The sequence below is a fragment of the Bufo gargarizans genome, chromosome 4 (assembly GCF_014858855.1).
Source record: "Bufo gargarizans isolate SCDJY-AF-19 chromosome 4, ASM1485885v1, whole genome shotgun sequence".
NCBI lineage: Eukaryota > Metazoa > Chordata > Amphibia > Anura > Bufonidae > Bufo > Bufo gargarizans.
In genome coordinates this window covers 426,001,973-426,023,006 of record NC_058083.1, presented here as the reverse complement: position 1 = coordinate 426,023,006, position 21,034 = coordinate 426,001,973, and the positions used below count along the sequence as shown (strand labels likewise).

The 21,034-nt window shown below is 42.8% G+C and overlaps 1 protein-coding gene across 12 annotated transcripts in view; it reads left to right on the top strand.

The window, feature by feature from the left end:
* The window catches only part of AFDN (afadin, adherens junction formation factor), a 296,787-nt gene that overhangs the window by 53,682 nt on the left and 222,071 nt on the right, over positions 1-21,034 (top strand). For all 12 annotated transcript variants that reach the window (XM_044289638.1, XM_044289639.1, XM_044289640.1 and 9 more), the window contains exons 4-5: positions 830-993; positions 19,842-20,002. In XM_044289638.1, the coding sequence (XP_044145573.1) occupies positions 830-993; positions 19,842-20,002 (325 nt within the window). The remainder of the gene's footprint in view (positions 1-829; positions 994-19,841; positions 20,003-21,034) is intronic.

The window sequence follows — 21,034 nt, the reverse complement described above, 5'->3', positions numbered from 1 at the left end:
CTGCCAATATTTGTATTGTAATCATGTGGGGCTTTAGCAGCAGGAGCATATACTGGGATTGTATAGATAGGGCTACTTTCACATCTGCGTTTTCGATTCTGCTATTGAGGCCTGTCATAGGATCTGTGGACAGAACTGAACTAAACGGAATGCACCAAAATGTAGTTTGGTTGCGTCCCCATTGCGGACAGAAAAACACTGCAAGCGGAGCAAGACGTATCTGTCCTGACACACAATGTAAGTCAGTGGGGATGGATCAGTTTTCTCTGACTCAACTGAAAACTAATCTGTCCCCCATTGACTTTCAATGGTGTTCATAAAGGATCCGTCTTGGCTATATAACACATAATACAACCGGATCCATTCATGACTGTTATTATCGGAACGGAAGCGTTTTGATCCATGACTGAGCCGCAAAAAAGCTAGTGTGAAAGTAGCCTTAGGGCTGTTTCACACAAGCGAGTCCATTGCGGGAATCACGCTCCATGTGTGATCCTCCACTCTGGACTTGCAGGAGTGCTGTCAGTATGATTCTGTAGAAATAAGGTCAAGCAGAGACACCATTATAAATCATGATAATGCTGTGCGCTCCTGCAAGTCCACAGTGGAGAATCGCACTCGCACACGAAGCGCGATTCCCGCAATGGACTCGCTCGTGTGAAAAACAGCCCTTAGTCAGCAGTCTCACTTATTCTTTCCAATTGATTCAGCAAGACCATGCACAGTGATAGTAGATTGGACATGCCTGTGAAACTTTTTTTCTGAATTGCCTTTCTGAATGTAGGTCACTTTAGGTTAATACCAGTTGCATTTCTGTCTTTAACTTTAGAAGACTCAGAGTAATGGACCTGAAAAGCAGGAAAAGGAAGGTGTAATACAGAATTTCAAGAGGACCCTTTCTAAAAAAGAAAAGCGAGAAAAAAAGAGACGTGAAAAAGAAGCAATAAAATTAGCTGTGGATAGCGAAGATGGGCAGCAGTTTAAGGATGACTTGTAAGTATATTGTGAGTTTATTTTATACTATTGCTTGTGTCTCTATTTGGTCACATCAATCCATCTACTCATGAGAGTTTTCAAAATCTTGAGTGAGTTTTAGAAACTACTTCTTCGGCTTTACAATTGCACACTTACTCACCTTGAATAACTTATGCAGAGCTGTTGGTGAAAATCCATGACAAAGAGCTCTTAAATCAGAAACGTTTACGTTCCCCTTAGCTACATTCACCTTCCTGACATCTGCCGTAATAGTATGGCAGATGTCGGAGATGGCTTCCTTCTGTAGCGGAGCAAGTGCCTTAGCAGCCAGGTGCCTGCAGTGTCACATAGCAGACCCCCGATGCTAAAGTCTGTGATTGGCGATAAGGCCGATTGCTGACATTTAACTGTTATATTCAACTGAAGGCCTGTAGATGGCAGCACTGCCTTGAAATATACTGAATTCTATTTTCTGTAATGCATAACGTATCCTTACAGAATAAATATAAACAAATCAAATGGTTGCCTGTTATAATCACTTAGTGTGACTCAAATAAGAAATAAAAAAATGTAAAGTTTATAAAAAATAGTAAAAAAAAAAAACTCATACGAAAAAATCGTTGATTGCTTTGTGAAGACAGAGTAGCAAAAAAAATAATAATGGAAAATGGCCATGTCTGGAAGGGATTAAAGCTGTTTTTCACAGTTCATAACATTTTAATCCTTTTTACACATTCCCTCTCTTAGGTCAGTTAGAATGACTTTTATATTTCAAGCATGTGAAATGTCAGAATAATAGTAGAGACAATGATTTGGGGGTGGGGGGGGGGAGTCCTGCTTTTTCACTCTATCTTAAAAAATAATCAGTTGCTGGAGGGGACAGATGAATATATAGCACTGATAGCGAGGTCTGTGATTGGGCCTTGTAATCGTGTGGTTTCAGGATGCTGAAGGCGTACCTGCACTATAGACTCATAGTGGAGAGGGTGCATCTGCTGGTCAGCAATCACTCACTTCCTCTGCATACTACATACTTGTGTCCTCACTACTTATTGACTTTCACGCTAGTATTTCTCTTATCTGGCAGAGTATCTCAATACTGGAGAAAAACACTTAAGTTTTGTCCCCAATCATTGGCAATGGGAACAAAACAGAACTGAACAGAATGCTCCAAAGTGTGTTCCGTTTGGTTGCGTTCCCATACTGGAGAGCTGCGGTTTTCTTTAAGTCATGGGATGTGGATCAAAACAGATCCAACGTGACCCACAATGCAAGTCAATGGGGAAGGATCCTTTTTCTCTGATACAATAGAAAACTGATACGTTCCCCATTGACTTTCAGTGGTTTTTGACATTGCTATGTTAAAGATAATACAACCAGATCCGTTAATAACGGATGCAGATGGTTGTATTATCGGTAACAGAAGAGTTTTTGCTGGACCCTGCCGATCAGGCAAAAAACGCAAGTGTGAAAGTAGCCATTGCATTCTGAATGTGTATTCACTACTGACTACACTGTGTGCGCAATTATTAGGCAAGTGAGTATTTTGACCATATCATTTTTACACATTTTCCCACTGAAAGCTGTATAAGCTTGAATGCTTATTGGGTTAAAGCATGATGAGGTGATGTGTATTTGTGCAACGAAAGAGTGTGTGGCCTAAAGAGATCAAGACCGTATATCAAGGTGTGCATAATTTTAGGCCCCTGTTTTTTCCTCTGGCAAAATGGGCCAATAAAAAGATTTAACTGATTCTGAAAAGTCAAAAAGTTAAGTCTTTCAAAGGGATGCAGCGCCTTCGAAATTGCTAAGATATTGGGGCGTAATCTCAGAACCATCAAACATTTTGTTGCAAATAATCAACAGGGTCGCAAAAAGCGTGTTGAGTAAAAAATAGATATATATCAAATTAGCAAATTAACTGCCGGAGATTTAAGAATAATCAAACGTGAAGCGACCAGGAACCCAATATCCTCCATTGCTGTCATATATTCCACAACTGCAACCTCCCTGGAGTGTCCAGAAGTACAAGGCATTCAGTAATCAGACACTTGGCCAAGAACCCTCAAATTATTTATGGACTGATGAGATGAGTGACTCTTGCTGGCCCAGATAGACAATCCTGTGGCTGGATTAATAACGGCACAGAGCTCCACTTCTACTCAGAAGCCAGCAAGGTAGTGGGTGGGGTATTGTTTTGGTCTGGTATTAATGGTAACCTAGATGGACCTTTTTCGTGAAGATGGACTGAAAATCAACTCCCAAACTTAAAGGAAAAAGTCTACATCTTTGAGGAAAACCATGCTTTTTATGCAGGACGATGTTCTATCACATACTCCACTAAATGGCTAGCCACTAAGGGTCTTAAGGATGAAAGAATAATCACATGGTCCCCTTCCTTTCTTGACCTAACCCCTATTGAGAACTTAAATGGGAGATTTACAGTGAATGAAAAATGTGCGTCTGTGTGAGGTTGTGGTTGCTGCTGCACAAAAGGTTTGTCAACAGATTAATAAACTGACAGAATCCATTTAGACATAAAAACCTATACATTTATGGTATCATTGTAATCATACTGACCCAGAGAATGGAAAGCACAGGTTAGTTTTGCTGCAAACTGAATGACATGTGCTGTAGTTTTTGTCCGGCCCCTCTCTCGGTATGTTTGCTGTGCTGCATATCTCCGTCCCGTCCCCCACTATAGTTAATGAGGCGGAGCGGACTTCCGCCGGCACACATGGGCTAGCATTAGTACTGATCAGGCAGGCTGTTCCAGACCCTACTAACGCTTATGTGAAAGTAGGCAAAAAATGTGGGGGAAGGAGTTTAAAGTTGAGTTTAGTTAACGTTGTAAATCTAATGGTGGAGCAAACAAACCTGTACGCCCAACAGTTTGTTGCTCAACACCCAGGCTCCTTTTTGGCTAGGCCCAGTGGCTGGACTTCGGTCAGTGCAGCTGAGAGGAGGACATTTTGGGGCCTCGTACTGCATATGGGCTTAGTCAAGAAGCCTAGTGTCATGCATTACTGGAATGGGGAAGTCCTCTACCAGGCCCTACTTTACAGTACGGCCATGACACGCTCCTGGTTTAAGGCAATCTGGAAATGCCTGCATTATTCAGATAATGCAGCATGTTCTTTCTGTTCCCTCTAAGCGGGTGAGGTATGGCGTAAAGCTATACAAACTTTGTGAGAGTACCTCAGTGTACACTTACAAGTTTCGTGTGTACGAGGGGCGAGATTCCTGTATTCAACGCCCAGAATGTCCCCCCCACTCTGGGTATTACCGGGAAACTTGTGTGGTTCCTTATGCACCCACTGCTAGATAAGGGTTACCACCTGTACATGGATAACTTTTTATACTAGTATCCCCTTGTTCCAGTCCCTCGCCGCCAGATCCACGTCAGTTTGTGGCACCGTGCGAAAATATCAACACTGCCTCCCTACCTACCCCCTGCAGGTACCTATCCCCAGGGGTGAAACCCGTGCCCTTACCACTGGAAACTTGTTGCTGGTCAGGTATAAGGACAAGAGGGATGTCCTTGTACTGTCCACAATTCATGGTAACTGCATCACCCCTGTCCCTGTGCGAGGTACCGCAGCAACTGTCATCAAGCCCGATTGTATCGTCAACTACTATCTGTATATGGGAGGAGTTGATCTCTCTTATCAAGTCCTCAAGCTATTTAACGCCATGTGCAAAACCTGGGCATGGTACAAAAAAGCTGCGGTCTACTTGGTACTTGGTTCAGTTCTATGAGGCAGTCCTCAAGGCCCTGATCTTTTCTGACTGGGAAAGAGCAGGCCGGAGTACCTCGGGAACTGTAGGTGCCCGGATCGTCCCTGGCCAACACTTTCCGGGTGTGGTCCCCCATACTGGAAAGAAGGGACGGACCCCAAAAAAGTGCAGAGTGTGTCGCAGGAGGGGGATACGGAAGGACACCACTACTCAGTGTTTTTTTTCCCAAAAATATTATTTAGTAAAACTAAAATAAATAGACATATTGGGTATCGCCACAGCTCTATAAAAATACCCCCCCAACCCCTCAGATGAACATGGTCAAAAAATAAAAATGGTGCAAAAAAATAATTTTTGGGTCACCTTAAATCCCAAAAATTGTAATAGCAAGCTATCAAAAAGTCATATGCCCCCAAAAATATTGCCTATAAAACCTTCCTTTCATCCAGCAAAAAATGAGCCCCTACCTAAGATAATCGGCTAAAAATGAAAAAAAAAAAAAATGACTTGGACTATGGAGATACTAAAATGTGTTTTTATACACAAAAAAAACCAAAACGATAATATAGTGTAAAACATAAATAAATTAAAAAAAGTAGACCTATTAGGTTTTGCCACGTCCGTAAGAATCTGCTTTCTAAAAATACCCCCCAACCCCTCAGATGAACACGGTAAAAAAAAGTGCAAAAAAAGCTATTTTGGCAAATTTTCAATTTTTTTATCAGTTTTGCCCCCCAATAACAAAGTAAGGGTTAACAGCCAAACAAAACTTATTACCCACATACTGCAGTTTACAGAAACGCCCCATATGTGGTCGTAAACTGCTGTATGACCAAGTGGCAGGGCGCAGAAGGAAAGGAATGCCGTATGGTTTCTGGAAGGCAGATTTTGATGGCCTTTTTTTTTTTTTTTTTTTTTTTTTTTTTTCACCATGTCCCTTTCGAAGCCCCCGATGCACCCCTAGAGTAAAAGCGACCCCCATCTAAGAAACTACACCCCTTAAGGTATCCAAAACTGATTTTAGAAATGTCGTTAACCCTTTAGGTGTTTCACAAGAGTTATTGGCAAATGGAGATGAAATTTCAGCATTTCTATTTCTGGTAACCGTGCCTCACAAAAATGTAATATGGACAAACCAAAAATCATATGTACCCTAAAAATAGTCCCGTGGTTTCCAAAATGGGGTCACATTTATGGAGTTTCTATTCTAGGGATGCATCAGCGGGGCTTCAAATGGGACATGGTATAAATAAACCAGTCCAGCAAAATCTTCCTTCCAAAAACCATACGGCGCACCTTTCCCTCTATGCCCTACTTTACAGTAGTTTACGGCCACATATGGGGTGTTTCTGCAAACTATAGAATCGCGGCAGTAAATGTAGCATTTTGTTTGGCTGTTAATCCTTGCTTTGTTACTGGGAAAAAATTGATTAAAATGGAAAATTTGCCCAAAAAAATCGAAATTCAGAAATTTTATCAAAAATTTCCATTAACTCTTGTGGAACACCTAAAGGGTTAACAACATTAGTAAAATCAGTTTTGAATACCTTGAGGGGTTTAGTTTCTAGAATGGGGTAATTTTTGCATGGTTTCTATTATGTAAGCCTCACAAAGTGACTTCAGACCTAAACTGGTCCCTAAAATGTGGGTTTTTGAAAATTTCTGAAAAATTTTAAGATTTGCTTCTAAACTTCTAAGCCTTGTAACATCCCCCAAAAATAAAATATCATTCCCAAATTGATCCAAACATGAAGTAGACATATGGGAATGTAAAGTAATAACCATTTTTGTGGGTATTACTATGTATTATAGAAGTAGAGAAATTGAAACTTGGAAATTTGCAATTTTTAAAATTTGTTTTGGTAAATTTATTTTTTTATAAATAAAAATGAATTTTTTTTACTTCATTTTACCAGTGTCTTGAGGTACAATATGTGACAAAACAAAAATCTCAGAATGGCCTGGATAAGTAAAAGCGTTTAAGGCTGGGTTCACACCTGAGCGTTTTACAGCGCGTTCCTACGCGCTGTAAAACGCTCAACAAGGAGAAACCAATGATTCCCTATGGGAATGGTTCACACTTGGGCGTTTTACAGCGCGTACGATCGCGCTGTAAAACGCCCGACGCTCCAAAAAGTACATGAGCGACTTTTGGGGCGTTTGTGGCCATAGGACACTGTAGTGAATCACACAAACGCGCGTCAAACGTGCGTTTACTATTACAAAAACGCGCATAAAAATGCGCGTCAAAAACGCGCGTAAAACGCGCGTTTGCGCAACGCTCAAGTGTGAACCCAGCCTTAAAGTTATCAGCACTTAAAGTGACACTGGTCAGATTTGCAAAAATGGCCTGGTCCTTTAAGGTGAAATATGGCTGTGTCCTAAAGGGGTTAATGAAGTATCAGGAGCAGAGAAATTTCAATTTTTGAAAATTGTGCATTTTTCACACACAATTTTTTTATTTTAATTTGTGTATTTTAATTTTTAATTTTTTATTAAAACATATCAACTCAAACTTGCCAATAACATGAAGTAAGATTTGTTACCACCAGAGTTTCAGCGAATTTCAGGTTATAACATTTGTTCATGCTTTTGTTTTATTGGTGAAATGGTAACATAGTACATAAGGCCGAAAAAAGACATTTGTCCATCCAGTTCGGCCTGTCACCCTGCAAGTTGATCCAGAGGAAGGCAAAAACCAAAAAACCCTGTGAAGTAGAAGCCAATTTTCCTCACTTTAGGGGAATATAACATTCCTTCCCGACTCCAATCAGGCAATCAGAATAACTCCCTGGATCAACGACCCCTCTCTAGTAGCTATAGCCTGTAATATTATTACACTCCAGAAATACATCCAGGCCCCTCTTGAATTCCTTTATTGTACTCGCCATCACCACCTCCTCAGGCAGAGAGTTCCATAGTCTCACTGCTCTTACCGTAAAGAATCCTTTTCTGTTTGTGTACAAACCTTTCCTCCAGACGCAGAGGATGTCTCCTCGTCACAGTTAGTCCTGGGGATAAATAGATGATGGGATAGATCTCTGTACTGACCCCTGATATATTTATACATAGTAATTAGATCTCCCCTTAGTCGTGTTTTTTTTTCTAAACTGAATAACCCTAATTCTGATCTTCCAGGGTACTGTAGTTGCCCCATTCCAGTTATTACTGTAGTTACCTTATGGATTCTGTTACCATGGACCATAACGCAATTCTATGACTGACTGCATAACGGAATGCCTTTAGAAGCATTGTTATTCATTCTGTCAAAATAAGTCTATGGGCTGCATAACAGAAAAGACTCCCCTGCATAACGGAACGGATCAGTTTTTAAGCCCATAGACTTCTATTTTGACTGAATTAATAACGGAATGCCTCTAAAGGCATTCCGTTAAGCATTTAGTCATAGAATTGCGTTATGGTCCATGGTAATGGAATCCATAATGCAATTCACCTTTTACCAATAAACAAAGAGTGAACGAATTTCAAAATATGAAATTTGCTAATCTCTAGTTACCACAAAACTTTCAAAAGTTATTTCCTCATAAAGTGACACTTCGGGTTTGCAGAAATTGTCCTTGACCTAATGGTCAAAAGTGGCTTGGTACTGAAGGGGATTAACAGGTGAAAATAGACAAGTGAGATGGGAAAATTTTCCTTTTTGTTTAGTTACATAATAACTCTGCACAGTAGTAATTATGCAGGCACAGATAATGTCATGAAAAAAGCCCAAACCTCAATTTTATTTTTTATATTCAGTTTTATTGACTTTTTGGATCGTCTGACTGTTGAATAATAAAAATTTGTCCTAAAATTCCACGTGCCCAATAATTGTGCACACACTGTATATAGTGTATACTGCATTTCTCTTTACTACAGACTGTATACTACAGGGTAGCCCACCTCAAATAACTTCCAAATAGTAAGTCTGTCTTACTTGTCCATAGCAACCAATCTGAGCTCAGCTTAAATTTCCCTGTAGGCACTGAAAGTAGAGCTCTGTTTTTTTGCTATGGACTGATTGGACTGATTTATTCAGTTTGATAAAAGTGGCCTATTGTGTCAGAAAGATGGTGTTCTCCCTGGAACATTGAGTTGTGGGAAGGCTATGTGCGGAGCAGATTGATTTATGATGATGCTAGAGACTTGAAACACAAGTTCACTCAACACTAGTTGCAACGTTTCTGCTCATAGCTTGAAAAAAGGGTTTGTGAATGAGCTGAAAACAGTGTGACCACAGGGGTGAATAAAGTGTTTGTGTGCAGAGAGAGAGATACAGTCCTGATCAAAAGTTTAAGACCACTTGAAAAATGGCAAAAAATCATATTTAGCCTGGCTGGATCTTAACAAGGTTCCAAGTAGAGCTTCAACATGCAACAAGAAGAAATGGGAGTGAGAAAACATTTTTTGAGCATTCAATTTAATGAAAACAATTAAGAATAAACTGAAACAGGCTGTTTTTCAGCTGATCAAAAGTTCAGGACCACACCTTAAAAAAAAACTGAAATCCAACTTCCAAACATGATCTCAGTAACGAGTAGCTCCGCTGTTATTGTTTATCACTTCAACAATTTGTTTCGGCATGCTTGATGCAAGCGTTTCCATGAGGTGAGTAAGAACATTTCTCCAAGTGGTGAAGACGGCCACACGAAGGCCATCTACTGTCGGGAACTGTTGTCCATCTTTGTAAACTTCCCTTGCCATTCATCTCCAAAGGTTCTCAATTGGATTTAGATCAGGGGAACACGCAGGGTGGGCCAAAAGAGTGATGTTATTCTCCTGGAAGAAGTCCCTTGTCCTGCGGGCATTATGTACTGTAGTGTTGTCCTGTTGAAAAACCCAGTCGTTACCACACAGACGAGGGCCCTCAGTCATGAGGAATGCTCTCTGCAACATCTGGACATAGCCAGCGGCCGTTTGACGCCCCTGCACTTCCTGAAGCTCCATTGTTCCACTGAAGGAAAAAGCACCCCAGACCATTATGGCGCCCCCTCCACTGTGGCGCGTAGAAAACATCTCAGGTGGGATCTGCTTGTCATGCCAGTAACATTGGAAACCATCAGGACCATCAAGGTTACATTTTTTTTTTTCTCATCAGAGAATAAAACTTTCTTCCACCTTTTGAATGTCTTATGTTTGGTGCTCTCTTGAAAAGTCCAAACGAGCAGTTCTGTGGCGTTCAAGGAGATGAGGTCTTTGAAGACTTTTTTGTTTTTGGAAGCCCTTCAGTCTCAGATGCCATCTGATGGTTATGGGGCTGCAGTCAGCACCAGTAAGGGCCTTAATTTGGGTCGAGGATCGTCCAGTGTCTTGACGGACAGCCAATTGGATCCTCCGGCTCAGTGCTGATGAAATTTTTTTGGGTCTTCCACTTGACTTTTTTGTTCCGTAACCCTCGGGATCATTTAAAAAATTCCAAATGACTGTCTTACTGCGCCCCACCTCAGCAGCGATGGCACGCTGTGAGAGACCCGACCACGTTCAAAAATAGTTTTTTTTTTTGCCTTTGCCATCACAACGTGTGACTACCTGACAGAAAATGACAATGAATCCACATCTTTGCACAGATTTGGCCTTTTAAAGGCATGTGGTCCTAAAATTTGGATCAGATGAAAAACAGCCTATTTCAGTTTAATTGTTGTTTTCAATTAATTGAATGTTCAAATTTTTTTTAATTTTTTTTTTTTTTGTCTCGCTCTCATTTCTTCTTGTTGCATGTTGAAGCTCTACTTGGAACCTTGTTAAGATCCAGCCATGCTAAATATGATTTTTTTGCCATTTTTTTTAAGTGGTCTTGGATTGGAAAAAATATCTATCACACACATACACGCACACCCTATCTATCTATCTATCTATCTATCTATGTCACTTTTTAAACTTGTGTAAAGTAGAACTGACTTAGTTGCCCATACCAACCAATCATATTCTACCTTTCATTTTTCACAGTTCCATTGGAAAATGAAAGGAGGAACCTGATTTGTTGCTATGAGCAACTAAGCCAGTTTTCCTTTGCACTGGTTTTGGTACATCTCCTCTACTGTGTACTTATATGTGTACATAGCATTGTGTGCACACTATACTAATCTGTGTGGGAAAAGTGACAGTTCACTGTGCAGATTGCACACAATACTTTATTTAGAGTGTCAGTAATGAAATCTATATCCTGCTTATAACACCATGGTTCTGACTGTAGATGGCTGCACTAACGTTATCAGCAGAAATGTTTATTGCTGTCCACAAATAATGGACTTTCTACAGAATGGAAAGTGAGAAATAAATCTGCTGATTACAGGTTGTAGCATACAAGCCGTCTGTATAAGTGGATGATAGCTGTGCTAAGTAACAGGATGTGGGGGGCGCAGCTGTGGAGCGGAGCTTGCTGGTGCATGTGAAATCCACAGGAACACCCACAGAGCTGAGGAGACATGAGAAACAGTGTGTCAATCTCATTGAGCATTTCTGAGTGCACCAGAAGCATATTGATACCAGAAAACTAACCAGTGCAATTTTATTATGTGCTGCATTACAGTAAGATATGGGGTTATTGATTTATAGTGCACAAAGGTGTCCATAGCCGTTAAAATAGAAAGTGTCCTCTAACAATCCACATACCCTGGATGAACTCGAGGAACACATCCCAAACATTATCCGCCGCATCACAAGCAGTATCGGCCATATAATCACACGTTCCCAAAGATGCATAGATGTGAACGGTGACCACTTTCAGCATTTTTTGTGACTTGACTGGTGACTTGTTATCATCTGGTCATATTATGGCTGGGAGCGGGCTACTTTTTTTGTGGGTCATCCTGTATATACTGCATACATCCTCACTGATTATATACTGAATGTGTCTTCGCTACTCACTTTATACTATATACTACATTCACAGAACAGTATGTATTTTGTGGTCTGCAAAACGCAGATCTACAAAAAATACAGATGACGTCTTGCAATTTTTTTAAATTATTTTATTTTTTTGCGGACCCATTGTAGCAATGCCTATTGTCTGCAAAGCAGACAAGAATAGGACATGTCCTACCCTTTTTGCATGACATAGGACATAGGAAAATAAATGGTTCTGCATAAAAATAAATGGTTTTGCATCCAGTTTGAAAAAAAATGCAGATTAGATGCAGAGCAAGAATATGGTTGTGTAAATGGGTCCTTAATAGTATATCACTGTTTCTGTGGTGTTACCTAGGACTTCAGGTGTGGGAGTTGATTGCCTTGGAAGCATAATGAGTATGGATGGGTGTTTCTAAAGGGTACCCAGTGGTTGATTGTTAAACCAGTGTTAAATGGAGTCTTTGAGCAATAGTTTATTGGACCGCACAAGCACTTGTGGCCGTGTGCATGAGGCCTTAGGGCCCATTCACACGACCGTGGTTTGGTTCCGCATCAGAGCAGAATTTTTTGCGGCTTGGGTTCAGACCCATTCACTTCACTGGGGCTGCAAAAGATATTGACAGCACTTCGCGTGCTATCCGCATCTGTTGCTCCCTGCAAAAATTATAGATAATTTCCTATTCTTGTCTGTTTTGCGTACAAGAATAGGCATTTCTATAATAGGACGGCCATTCTGTTCCGCAAATTGCAGAAGGCACACGGGCAGCATCCGTGTTTTGCGGATCCGCAAAACACTGCACGTTCGTGTGAACAAGCCCTTATGTTGTGAAAAGTGAATGCCAAAGATCATGCACCATTCACACGTGTTGAATTGTTGGCTTTCTAGTTTCTGCTTACATTAAATGTTACACAGAACTGCCATCATTAACCACTTTCCTACCGCCGCACGAGTTCGAATGTCGCGGCGGTAGGCATGTATTTGTAACCTGACGTATCTTTTCTTCAGGTTACAGAACGAAGTGGTGGCGCCATGTAGTGGCGAAACTTATTGTAGTATACAAAACATCAGAGAAGGTGTTGGGGAGATCATGGGCGCGTGTTCATATTTGTGAAATAGGCCCAATAATGGGGTGACTGGAGAGTGCAGTGAGTGTTCTCCTCCCAGTCCATGGCAGGAGGGCCAGAAGGGTCTGGGAAGAGTTTTTCAGTGGAGACCCATTGTTTGAATGGAGCATGTCGACACCATTCTGCAACCCGTTGGAGCATAGATGCAGCGTAATATTTCTGAAGATTAGGTATCCCCAATACTCCCTTGTCCCTCGGAACATAGAGTAGGGATCTGGCCAGTCTCTGTTTTCCCCCAGCCCATATGAATCTGAAAAGGTCACTGTGTACAGTATCAAATGAGCCAGCTGGTACGTGTATGGGGAGAGTCTGAAAGAGGTACAGCAGACACGGAAGAATGTTCATTTTGAAGATGGCACAGCGGCCTAACCAGGTATATGAACCTTTAGACCATCTCTTAAGGTCTCCCCTAATCTGACTTAGAAGAGGGGTGTAATTCCTGCAGTATACTTCCTTCAGGTCTCTCGGAATCATCGTACCCAAGTATTTGATAGCGCCTGCTGTCAATTTGACTGGAAAAAGAAGTCGCCAGGTCAGTTTCAAGGGAGTTTGGCAAGGATATATTACGTGCCTCAGATTCCTGAAAATTAATTTTCAGTTTGGAGAGGTTGTGGAACGCATTAAATTCAGCTATTAGATTAGGGAAGGTGATCTGGGGTTTGGTAATCGTGAACATCAAGTTGCATCGGGGTATCTGGGGGATCTAAAAATCGGCGTCACATCCTTGTGAAAATGCGTCTACAGAATTAAGGCTACTTTCACACTAGCGTTCGAGCGGATCCGTTCTGAACGGATCCGCTCATATTAATGCAGACGGTGGCTCCGTTCAGAACGGATCCGTCTGCATTATAACTTTTCTAACTTTTCTAAGTGTGAAAGTAGCCTGAGCGGATCCGTTCAGACTTTACATTGAAAGTCAATGGGGGACGGATCCGCTTGAAGATTGAGCCATATGGTGTCATCTTCAAGCGGATCCGTCCCCATTGATTCCATTATAAGTCGGAACGGATCCGCTCTCCTCCGCACGGCCAGGCGGACACCCGAACGCTGCTTGCAGCGTTCAGGTGTCCGCTCACTGAGCGGAGGCTGAGCGCTGGCAGACGGATGCATTCTCAGTGGATCCGCCTCCACTGAGAATGCATTAGGGCCAGACGGCTGCGTTCAGGGCCGCTTGTGAGCCCCTTCAAAAGGAGCTCACGAGCGGACACCTGAACGCAGGTGTGAAAGGAGCCTAAGGCAATTTGTACCTTTTTACACCACAGGAGCCGGAGAGTGCAGGAGTGTTTCTCAGGTGTATTCAGCCCCTTGGAGTTGATTGATGCAAAGGTAATATCTGACATAGTCAAGACCTGCAAGAGAACAAAAAGGGAGAGAGGAACAGGGGAGAAGGAAAAGAACAGTAGGATAAGTGGGCAGTACACACTTTATTATAATGAAAGGTAAGTATGCCTGTGAGGCTAAATATCCAAACCGGCTAATCCAGGTCAGATAAGACTAAATTTAACCAGATAAGTAGAGGTCTGACACTCATATGTGATGGGAGCCTAGTTGTTGGAGTTGAGGCGATCGGGACATCAAACCAGTCCAGCAGTGAAATAGGCGGGATGTCCAGGAAACATCCAAGATTCCCCCCCTACTGGTCCAGGGTGTGTAGAGCAAAAGACGTTCCATTCTTGCGGATGATTAGGTGGAATGGGTGGCTCCAGCATCCGTGATGGCTTGCAAGAGAGGTTTGAGAGGGCGCATCGTAAGTAAAGTTCTCCTAGACAAATCGGGTAGGATTTAAAGCTGTGATCCAGCAAACAATGTAGGACCCTGCCTCCAGGCTCTTTGCAAAAGTTCCTCCTTTTCTCTCTACACAGAACATCACACGGAGCTAAGTTATCTGGACGCCTAGGACCCTGTGAACTGTCGAGCACTCTTTCTGACTCTGTAGGCCTGGAGAGAAGAGAATTGAATATGGTAGACCCTGCTTTGTGCAAATCGGTGACGGGAACCTCCTCAGGAATCCTGCACAGCTTGTTATTGTGTCGACCCCTGTTTTCTGGGTCGTCCAGTCGTAAAAGCAGGTCTCTGAAGCCTTTTGAGAGGCCATGGTTGTTTCCACAGTCGTGAGACGAGAATCTAGATCAGTTGAAACTTGAGGTTGTGACGCCAGTTTAGTAGACATTTTTGTTAGGTCGGCCGTGACCTCTGCTATAGCCTGGTCATGCTTAGATTCGACCCTTTGTATGATCGCCTCCAGGTCCGTCTTAGTAGGAAGAGTACTGAGGAGCGACCATATACAATACAGACCAAAAGTTTGGACACACCTTCTCATTCAAAGAGTTTTCTTTATTTTCATGACTATGAAAATTGTAGATTCACACTGAAGGCATCAAAACTATGAATTAACACATGTGGAATTATATACATAACAAAAAAGTGTGAAACAACTGAAAATGTCATATTCTAGGTTCTTCAAAGTAAGCCACCTTTTGCTTTGATTACTGCTTTGCACACTCTTGGCATTCTCTTGATGAGCTTCAAGAGGTAGTCACCTGAAATGGTCTTCCAACAGTCTTGAAGGAGTTCCCAGAGATGCTTAGCACTTGTTGGCCCTTTTGCCTTCACTCTGCGGTCCAGCTCACCCCAAACTATATCGATTGGGTTCAGGTCCGGTGACTGGAGGCCAGGTCATCTGGCGCAGCACCCCATCACTCTCCTTCATGGTCAAATAGCCCCTACACAGCCTGGAGGTGTGTTTGGGGTCATTGTCCTGTTGAAAAATAAATGATGGTCCAACTAAACGCAAACCGGATGGAATAGCATGCCGCTGCAAGATGCTGTGGTAGCCATGCTGGTTCAGTATGCCTTCAATTTTGAATAAATCCCCAACAGTGTCACCAGCAAAGCACCCCCACACCATCACACCTCCTCATCCATGCTTCATGGTGGGAACCAGGCATGTAGAGTCCATCCGTTCACCTTTTCTGCGTCGCACAGTCACTGTGGTTGGAACCAAATATCTCAAATTTGGACTCATCAGACCAAAGCACAGATTTCCACTGGTCTAATGTCCATTCCTTGTGTTCTTTAGCCCAAACAAGTCTCTTCTGCTTGTTGCCTGTCCTTAGCAGTGGTTTCCTAGCAGATATTCTACCATGAAGGCCTGATTCACACAGTCTCCTCTTAACAGTTGTTCTAGAGATGTGTCTGCTGCTAGAACTCTGTGTGGCATTGACCTGGTCTCTAATCTGAGCTGCTGTTAACCTGCGATTTCTGAGGCTGGTGACTCTGATGAACTTATCCTCCACAGCAGAGGTGACTCTTGGTCCTCCTTTCCTTGGGCGGTCCGCATGTGAGCCAGTTTCTTTGTAGCGCTTGGTTTTTGTGACTGCACTTGGGGACACTTTCAAAGTTTTCCCAGTTTTTCGGACTGACTGACCTTAATTTCTTAAAGTAATGATGGCCACTCGTTTTTCTTTACTTAGCTGCTTTTTTCTTGCCATAATCCAAATTCTAACGGTCTATTCAGTAGGACTATCAGCTGTGTATCCACCTGACTTCTCCACAACGCAACTGATGGTCCCAACCCTATTTATAAGGCAAGAAATCCCACTTATTAAGCCTGACAGGGCACACCTGTGAAGTGAAAACCATTTCAGGTGACTACCTCTTGAAGCTCATCAAGAGAATGCCAAGAGTGTGCAAAGCAGTAATCAAAGCAAAAGGTGGCTACTTTGAAGAACCTAGAATATGCCATATTTTCAGTTGTTTCACACTTTTTTGTTATGTATATAATTCCACGTGTTAATTCATAGTTTTGAAGCCTTCAGTGTGAATCTACAACTTTCATAGTCATGAAAATAAAGAAAACTCTTTGAATGAGAAGGTGTGTCCAAACTTTTGGTCTGTACTGTATCTTAGTTTCCAGCACTTGGAACGTCTACCAGGCAAAGAAGATGGAGTCTCTGAAGAATCAGAAACTGCTGAAGAGTGAAAAATAGCAGGGGTAGAAGGGAAATCTACATGTGAGTTCTGGGAGGGCCGATCGTCCCTGTTGGCAACAGGTAAATAATCCTGGGCATGTGGTGAGTGTGCATGGCTGTGCCACTCGTGGAAGTTGGATGCCGACAGAATGTAGGGCCAGTGTCTCAGACTGACAACAGAGAGGTGGAGAGGCCGGCAGACTGCAAGTGTGAGGACAGGATGTGGTGTCATGGGTTAGATCAATCACCAGAATAGGTAAAGAGGCGGCTGTCACTGCCGTGGTCTTGGTCGTGACTCCTGATCCGCATGCGGTTGCCTGGATACCGGCATGTTGAGGTAGTGAGTTTGGTTTTGTGTCGCGGGAGCAGTTTTCTCATGCGCTCCCGAGGACACCATCTTAGACAGGAGGGCCGACTGTTCCAGCGGGCATGGGAGGTGAGTGCTGCCTGCAGGCGCGTGTGCCTTTTTGTAGTTGGGCCATCAGCATAAGTAGTCTGCGACTAGGGGGCAGACTGCGCTGGAGTCGGTAAGCTGAGGGAAGGAGCGTGGCTTAGGGGAGCGAGTGCTGCTGTCACTTGTTCCTCTGCGGGCGCCATCTTGGGGGAGCTGGGTAGACGGGCTAGAGCCGAAGTTTGAGAGAAATAACTTGCAATGTGCGGTTCCGAAGTCAAATATGTGGACCCATGCCAGCCCGAACGTCTCGCCATCCTCTTCCAGTATGATAGAGCGGTGTTGATGCGTTCTAAAAGGCAGATGAGAAGGCACAGGGTCTGGGAGCTCTGTAAAGTGCGTGTTCACGGCTCCATGCTCAGGCCTCACCCCTCCTAAAAAAAAAAAATAACACAAAAAATGTAATTTTTTTTTTCTTCCCTTTGGCGTATAGCCCTTCCTAAATTATATTAGTCTTTAGGTGGTGTGTGTGTGTGTGTGTGTTTTGTTTGTTGTGTGTAATATATAGATGGGTGTTCTTTTCATAAAACACACATGCGTAAATCTATCTTTATTTTAATTTGTATAAAGTGGTGCGTAGATATTTCAGCGCTGAAGTGGTGTATGCTTTTGTTTGTTCCTCCAGTGAGGAAAGTTGTGGGGAAGAGTCCGGTTCTGAGTATGAACTCATTTGAAGACACATTGACTACAAGCTCTGGTGGCTCTGACTGTGACACCCGCATGCCATAAAAATTCCGGAGAAGGCAGCAGAGTTTAGTCGCCAGTGATGAGGAATGTTTGGCGAGTGCCAGCCGTGATGTGCCCAGTCTGTCTACAAGCCATGTGGCACAAAGAGCAAGTCACAGCATTGGCGAACGGGGGTGAATCTGTGTGTGAAACTACCAGTGCTGAGGTCCATAGTCTGCTTCAAACTCGATCTGCCCAGTGTGATATAAATCTGGTATGGTCCCTCTCAAATACATCAAACATTCCACCATTTTCAGCACAAGCCGGCATTAATGTGCAAACTGAAAATTTTTCCCCATTTCATTATTTTTATTTTGCAATATCTGGCAGAAAATCCAAATTCATCTTGTGCAAATTTTGGAGGCCAACTAAGGTGCCAGAAAAAAGTAAAAAATTCTTATCAATATGGGAATCACCAAAAGAGCTTAGCTGACATCCTACTGGTCCACAAATCCCATACATCATAAGCCAATTTTTATGTCTGTGATGGCTAGGTCATGTTTCCAAATTTTGTTGAGATTTTTACATTTCAATGATAATTCCCTTTGCTGCAGCGACGATCCAGCTGGGCAAGTCAGACTTTACAAACTGAGGCCCCTTGTCTTGTACCTTAATGGGAAATTTAGAGGAATTTAAGGGGGGGGGGGGGCGGTGGCGGCAGAAGGTCGTCATATAGGTGTTGTGTGTGTTTGTTGTTGCGTTTTTTTTATTTATTTTTTTGTATGGTTTGGCAGTTGACAAAATCTGTTCTGGCAGTATTGTGTAAAAGTATTTAGATTTTCGCCACCTAAATTCATTCAATCTTTAAAAAAAAAAAAAATTCCCCTAGATGAATTCCTTAGGGGGTCAACATAAAAAGTAGTCACTTTGTGGTTGTTTGTCAGGTTTGGGTACTGTACAACATGTGTTCTGGCGGTATTGTGCTATAAAACCAGCAATAGAAAAGTAGGCATCCAAAATCTATAATCCTCTCTAGTCATTTCAGGTCTCCTGGTGGGCCCAGCCAGTAGGTAAACTTCACAAATAGCATCTATTTTATAGTACACACATACGGTAATGGTTATAGACTTTTTTTTTTTTTTTTTTTAAATTGATCTTTTGTAACCGTTAGATATTGCTAAGATTGTAAAAATGTTTTTTTCCCCCCATAATTATCAGTTTTTGCTTAAAAAAAAAAAATGTATTTGTCTTTTTAAAGGGGTTGTCTGAGTTCAGAGCTGAACCCGGACATACCTCCATTTTCACCCTGAGGCAGCCCCTCTGACTTGAGCAATGGAGCAGTTCATGCTCCGATGCTCTCCTTTGCCCTGTGCTAAATCGCATAGGGCAAAGGCATTTTCAGGAGTTCCGGTGGTGAACCGTGCTCTTCATGGGTCTGCCATGAACCCCAGTGATGTCACTGGCACTGATGGGTGGGCTTTTGCGTTGCCCTAGCCAGTAAAATGGCTAAAGCACCCCCTTCTGAGCTGGTGACGTCACCAAGCACACTGCCGGGCGGAAGCCTCAGCCCGGCAGTGTGTTATTGTTAACAAAAGGGCCCTTGCCCTGCGCGATCTAGCGCAGGGCAAGGGAGTGCATCAGAGCAAGAGATGCTCTGATGCTAACATTAGGGGTACTGCCTGGGTGGAAATAAGGCTATGTCTGGGTTTAGCTCTGAACCCAGACAACCCCTTTAATGACGTAAAAAAGGTCTAAGGTGCCCCGTGAAAAATATCAAAAACACGTAGGTTGGCTCAGAAAATAGTCATTTGCAGTTAGATAGGACTATTGCAAAAACTGAAAAAATGGCCTGGTAAGGAAGGGGGATAAAAACCCTGTTTGTGTATATATAAGTAACTTACTAATGTCTTCATGCAAAAGTGCTCATGCCTTAATTTGCCTTCTTGGAGTCGCATGTCAGCCCCTTTTAAATAACAATATCTACATGCAGTAAAATGGTTGTATATATTTTTTATTCAGGCCTAGTGATAATCTTGCACGGTCTCCAACTTTTTTTGTTGTCCTAGCGAGAACTCCCACTTTGCTGCTGAAGTTTACAAAGATATGCCAGAAACTAGTTTTACACGTACCATATCCAATCCAGAAGTAGTGATGAAAAGGAGGAGGCAGCAGAAGCTAGAAAAGAGAATGCAGGAGTTTCGAAGCTCTGATGGTCGACCAGACTCTGGTAACTAAATTACTTCTGTTTTGTTTTTATCATATAATGGAATTTAAGTACTGTATTTTACTACTCGCATAAACAAATGTTTTATGTTATTTAGTGATGAGCAAATTCAAGGACGGGTTAACCTTTCACCTTGCAGTGCATATTTTAGCAAGCCTTGTTGTTGTTTTTTATATCTTTTATCTTTTAAAATGGTCAATAAATAGCCTTGGTCTAGGGCAGGGGTGGCCAACCTGCTGCTCTCAAGCCTCATGCGGCTCCTAGCAACTTCATTTGCAGCTCGCAGGGCACCGGTCCAGTCGGGATTTGTGTTAATGCATTACTAGGCTGCGCAGCCTAGTATCTCCTCTTATAAGAGAACATGGCATGTGGCGCGCGCTATGTTCTTTCTGGCCAGACAGCGGAGAAGGATGGAGGGAGTCCCTCCCTCTCATGACACGGCCGCCACTGAAAGCAGCGAAGAGTGGGCTCTGAAGCTGCCCACACCACTGAATGAATGTGCGGCTAATTAAAGCAGGAGGAGGGACGGATGAGGTATGAAACTGCTGCACTGTGAGAGCTCGGTGAACAGCTGCAGCAGCCTCCTCCTCTTCCTGAGTGTCCTGTCCTCAGCGTCGGCCCAAGCCCCAGTCCCAGAATCTGTGTGCATTAGTGCATTGAGCAGCCAGCATAGCAGGTACACCATCCCCACACAGTGCAAGAGTGAATGGCCTGCCTCAAAATAACGGCAGGCAAAAAACATAATCAGGCAGCCAGTAAGATGTGGGGTTGATGTGACTCATTAACCCTAATCTTGCCACTGCCATGTTTTAAACATGATAGGGGTCGTTTATTTTTAATGTCGGGCTGGGCACATGCTTTTGGACTGGACCCCATGTGCCTCACGTTAATAAGTGACCCCCAAAGTACCATCTCACATAATGGGCAACATGGTGTAAAGGCTCATTCACACGAACATGTGCTGCCTGTTGCCGAATTGTGGACTGCATTTGCGGATCCGCAAAACACTGGTACCGTTCTGTGTGCATTCCACAT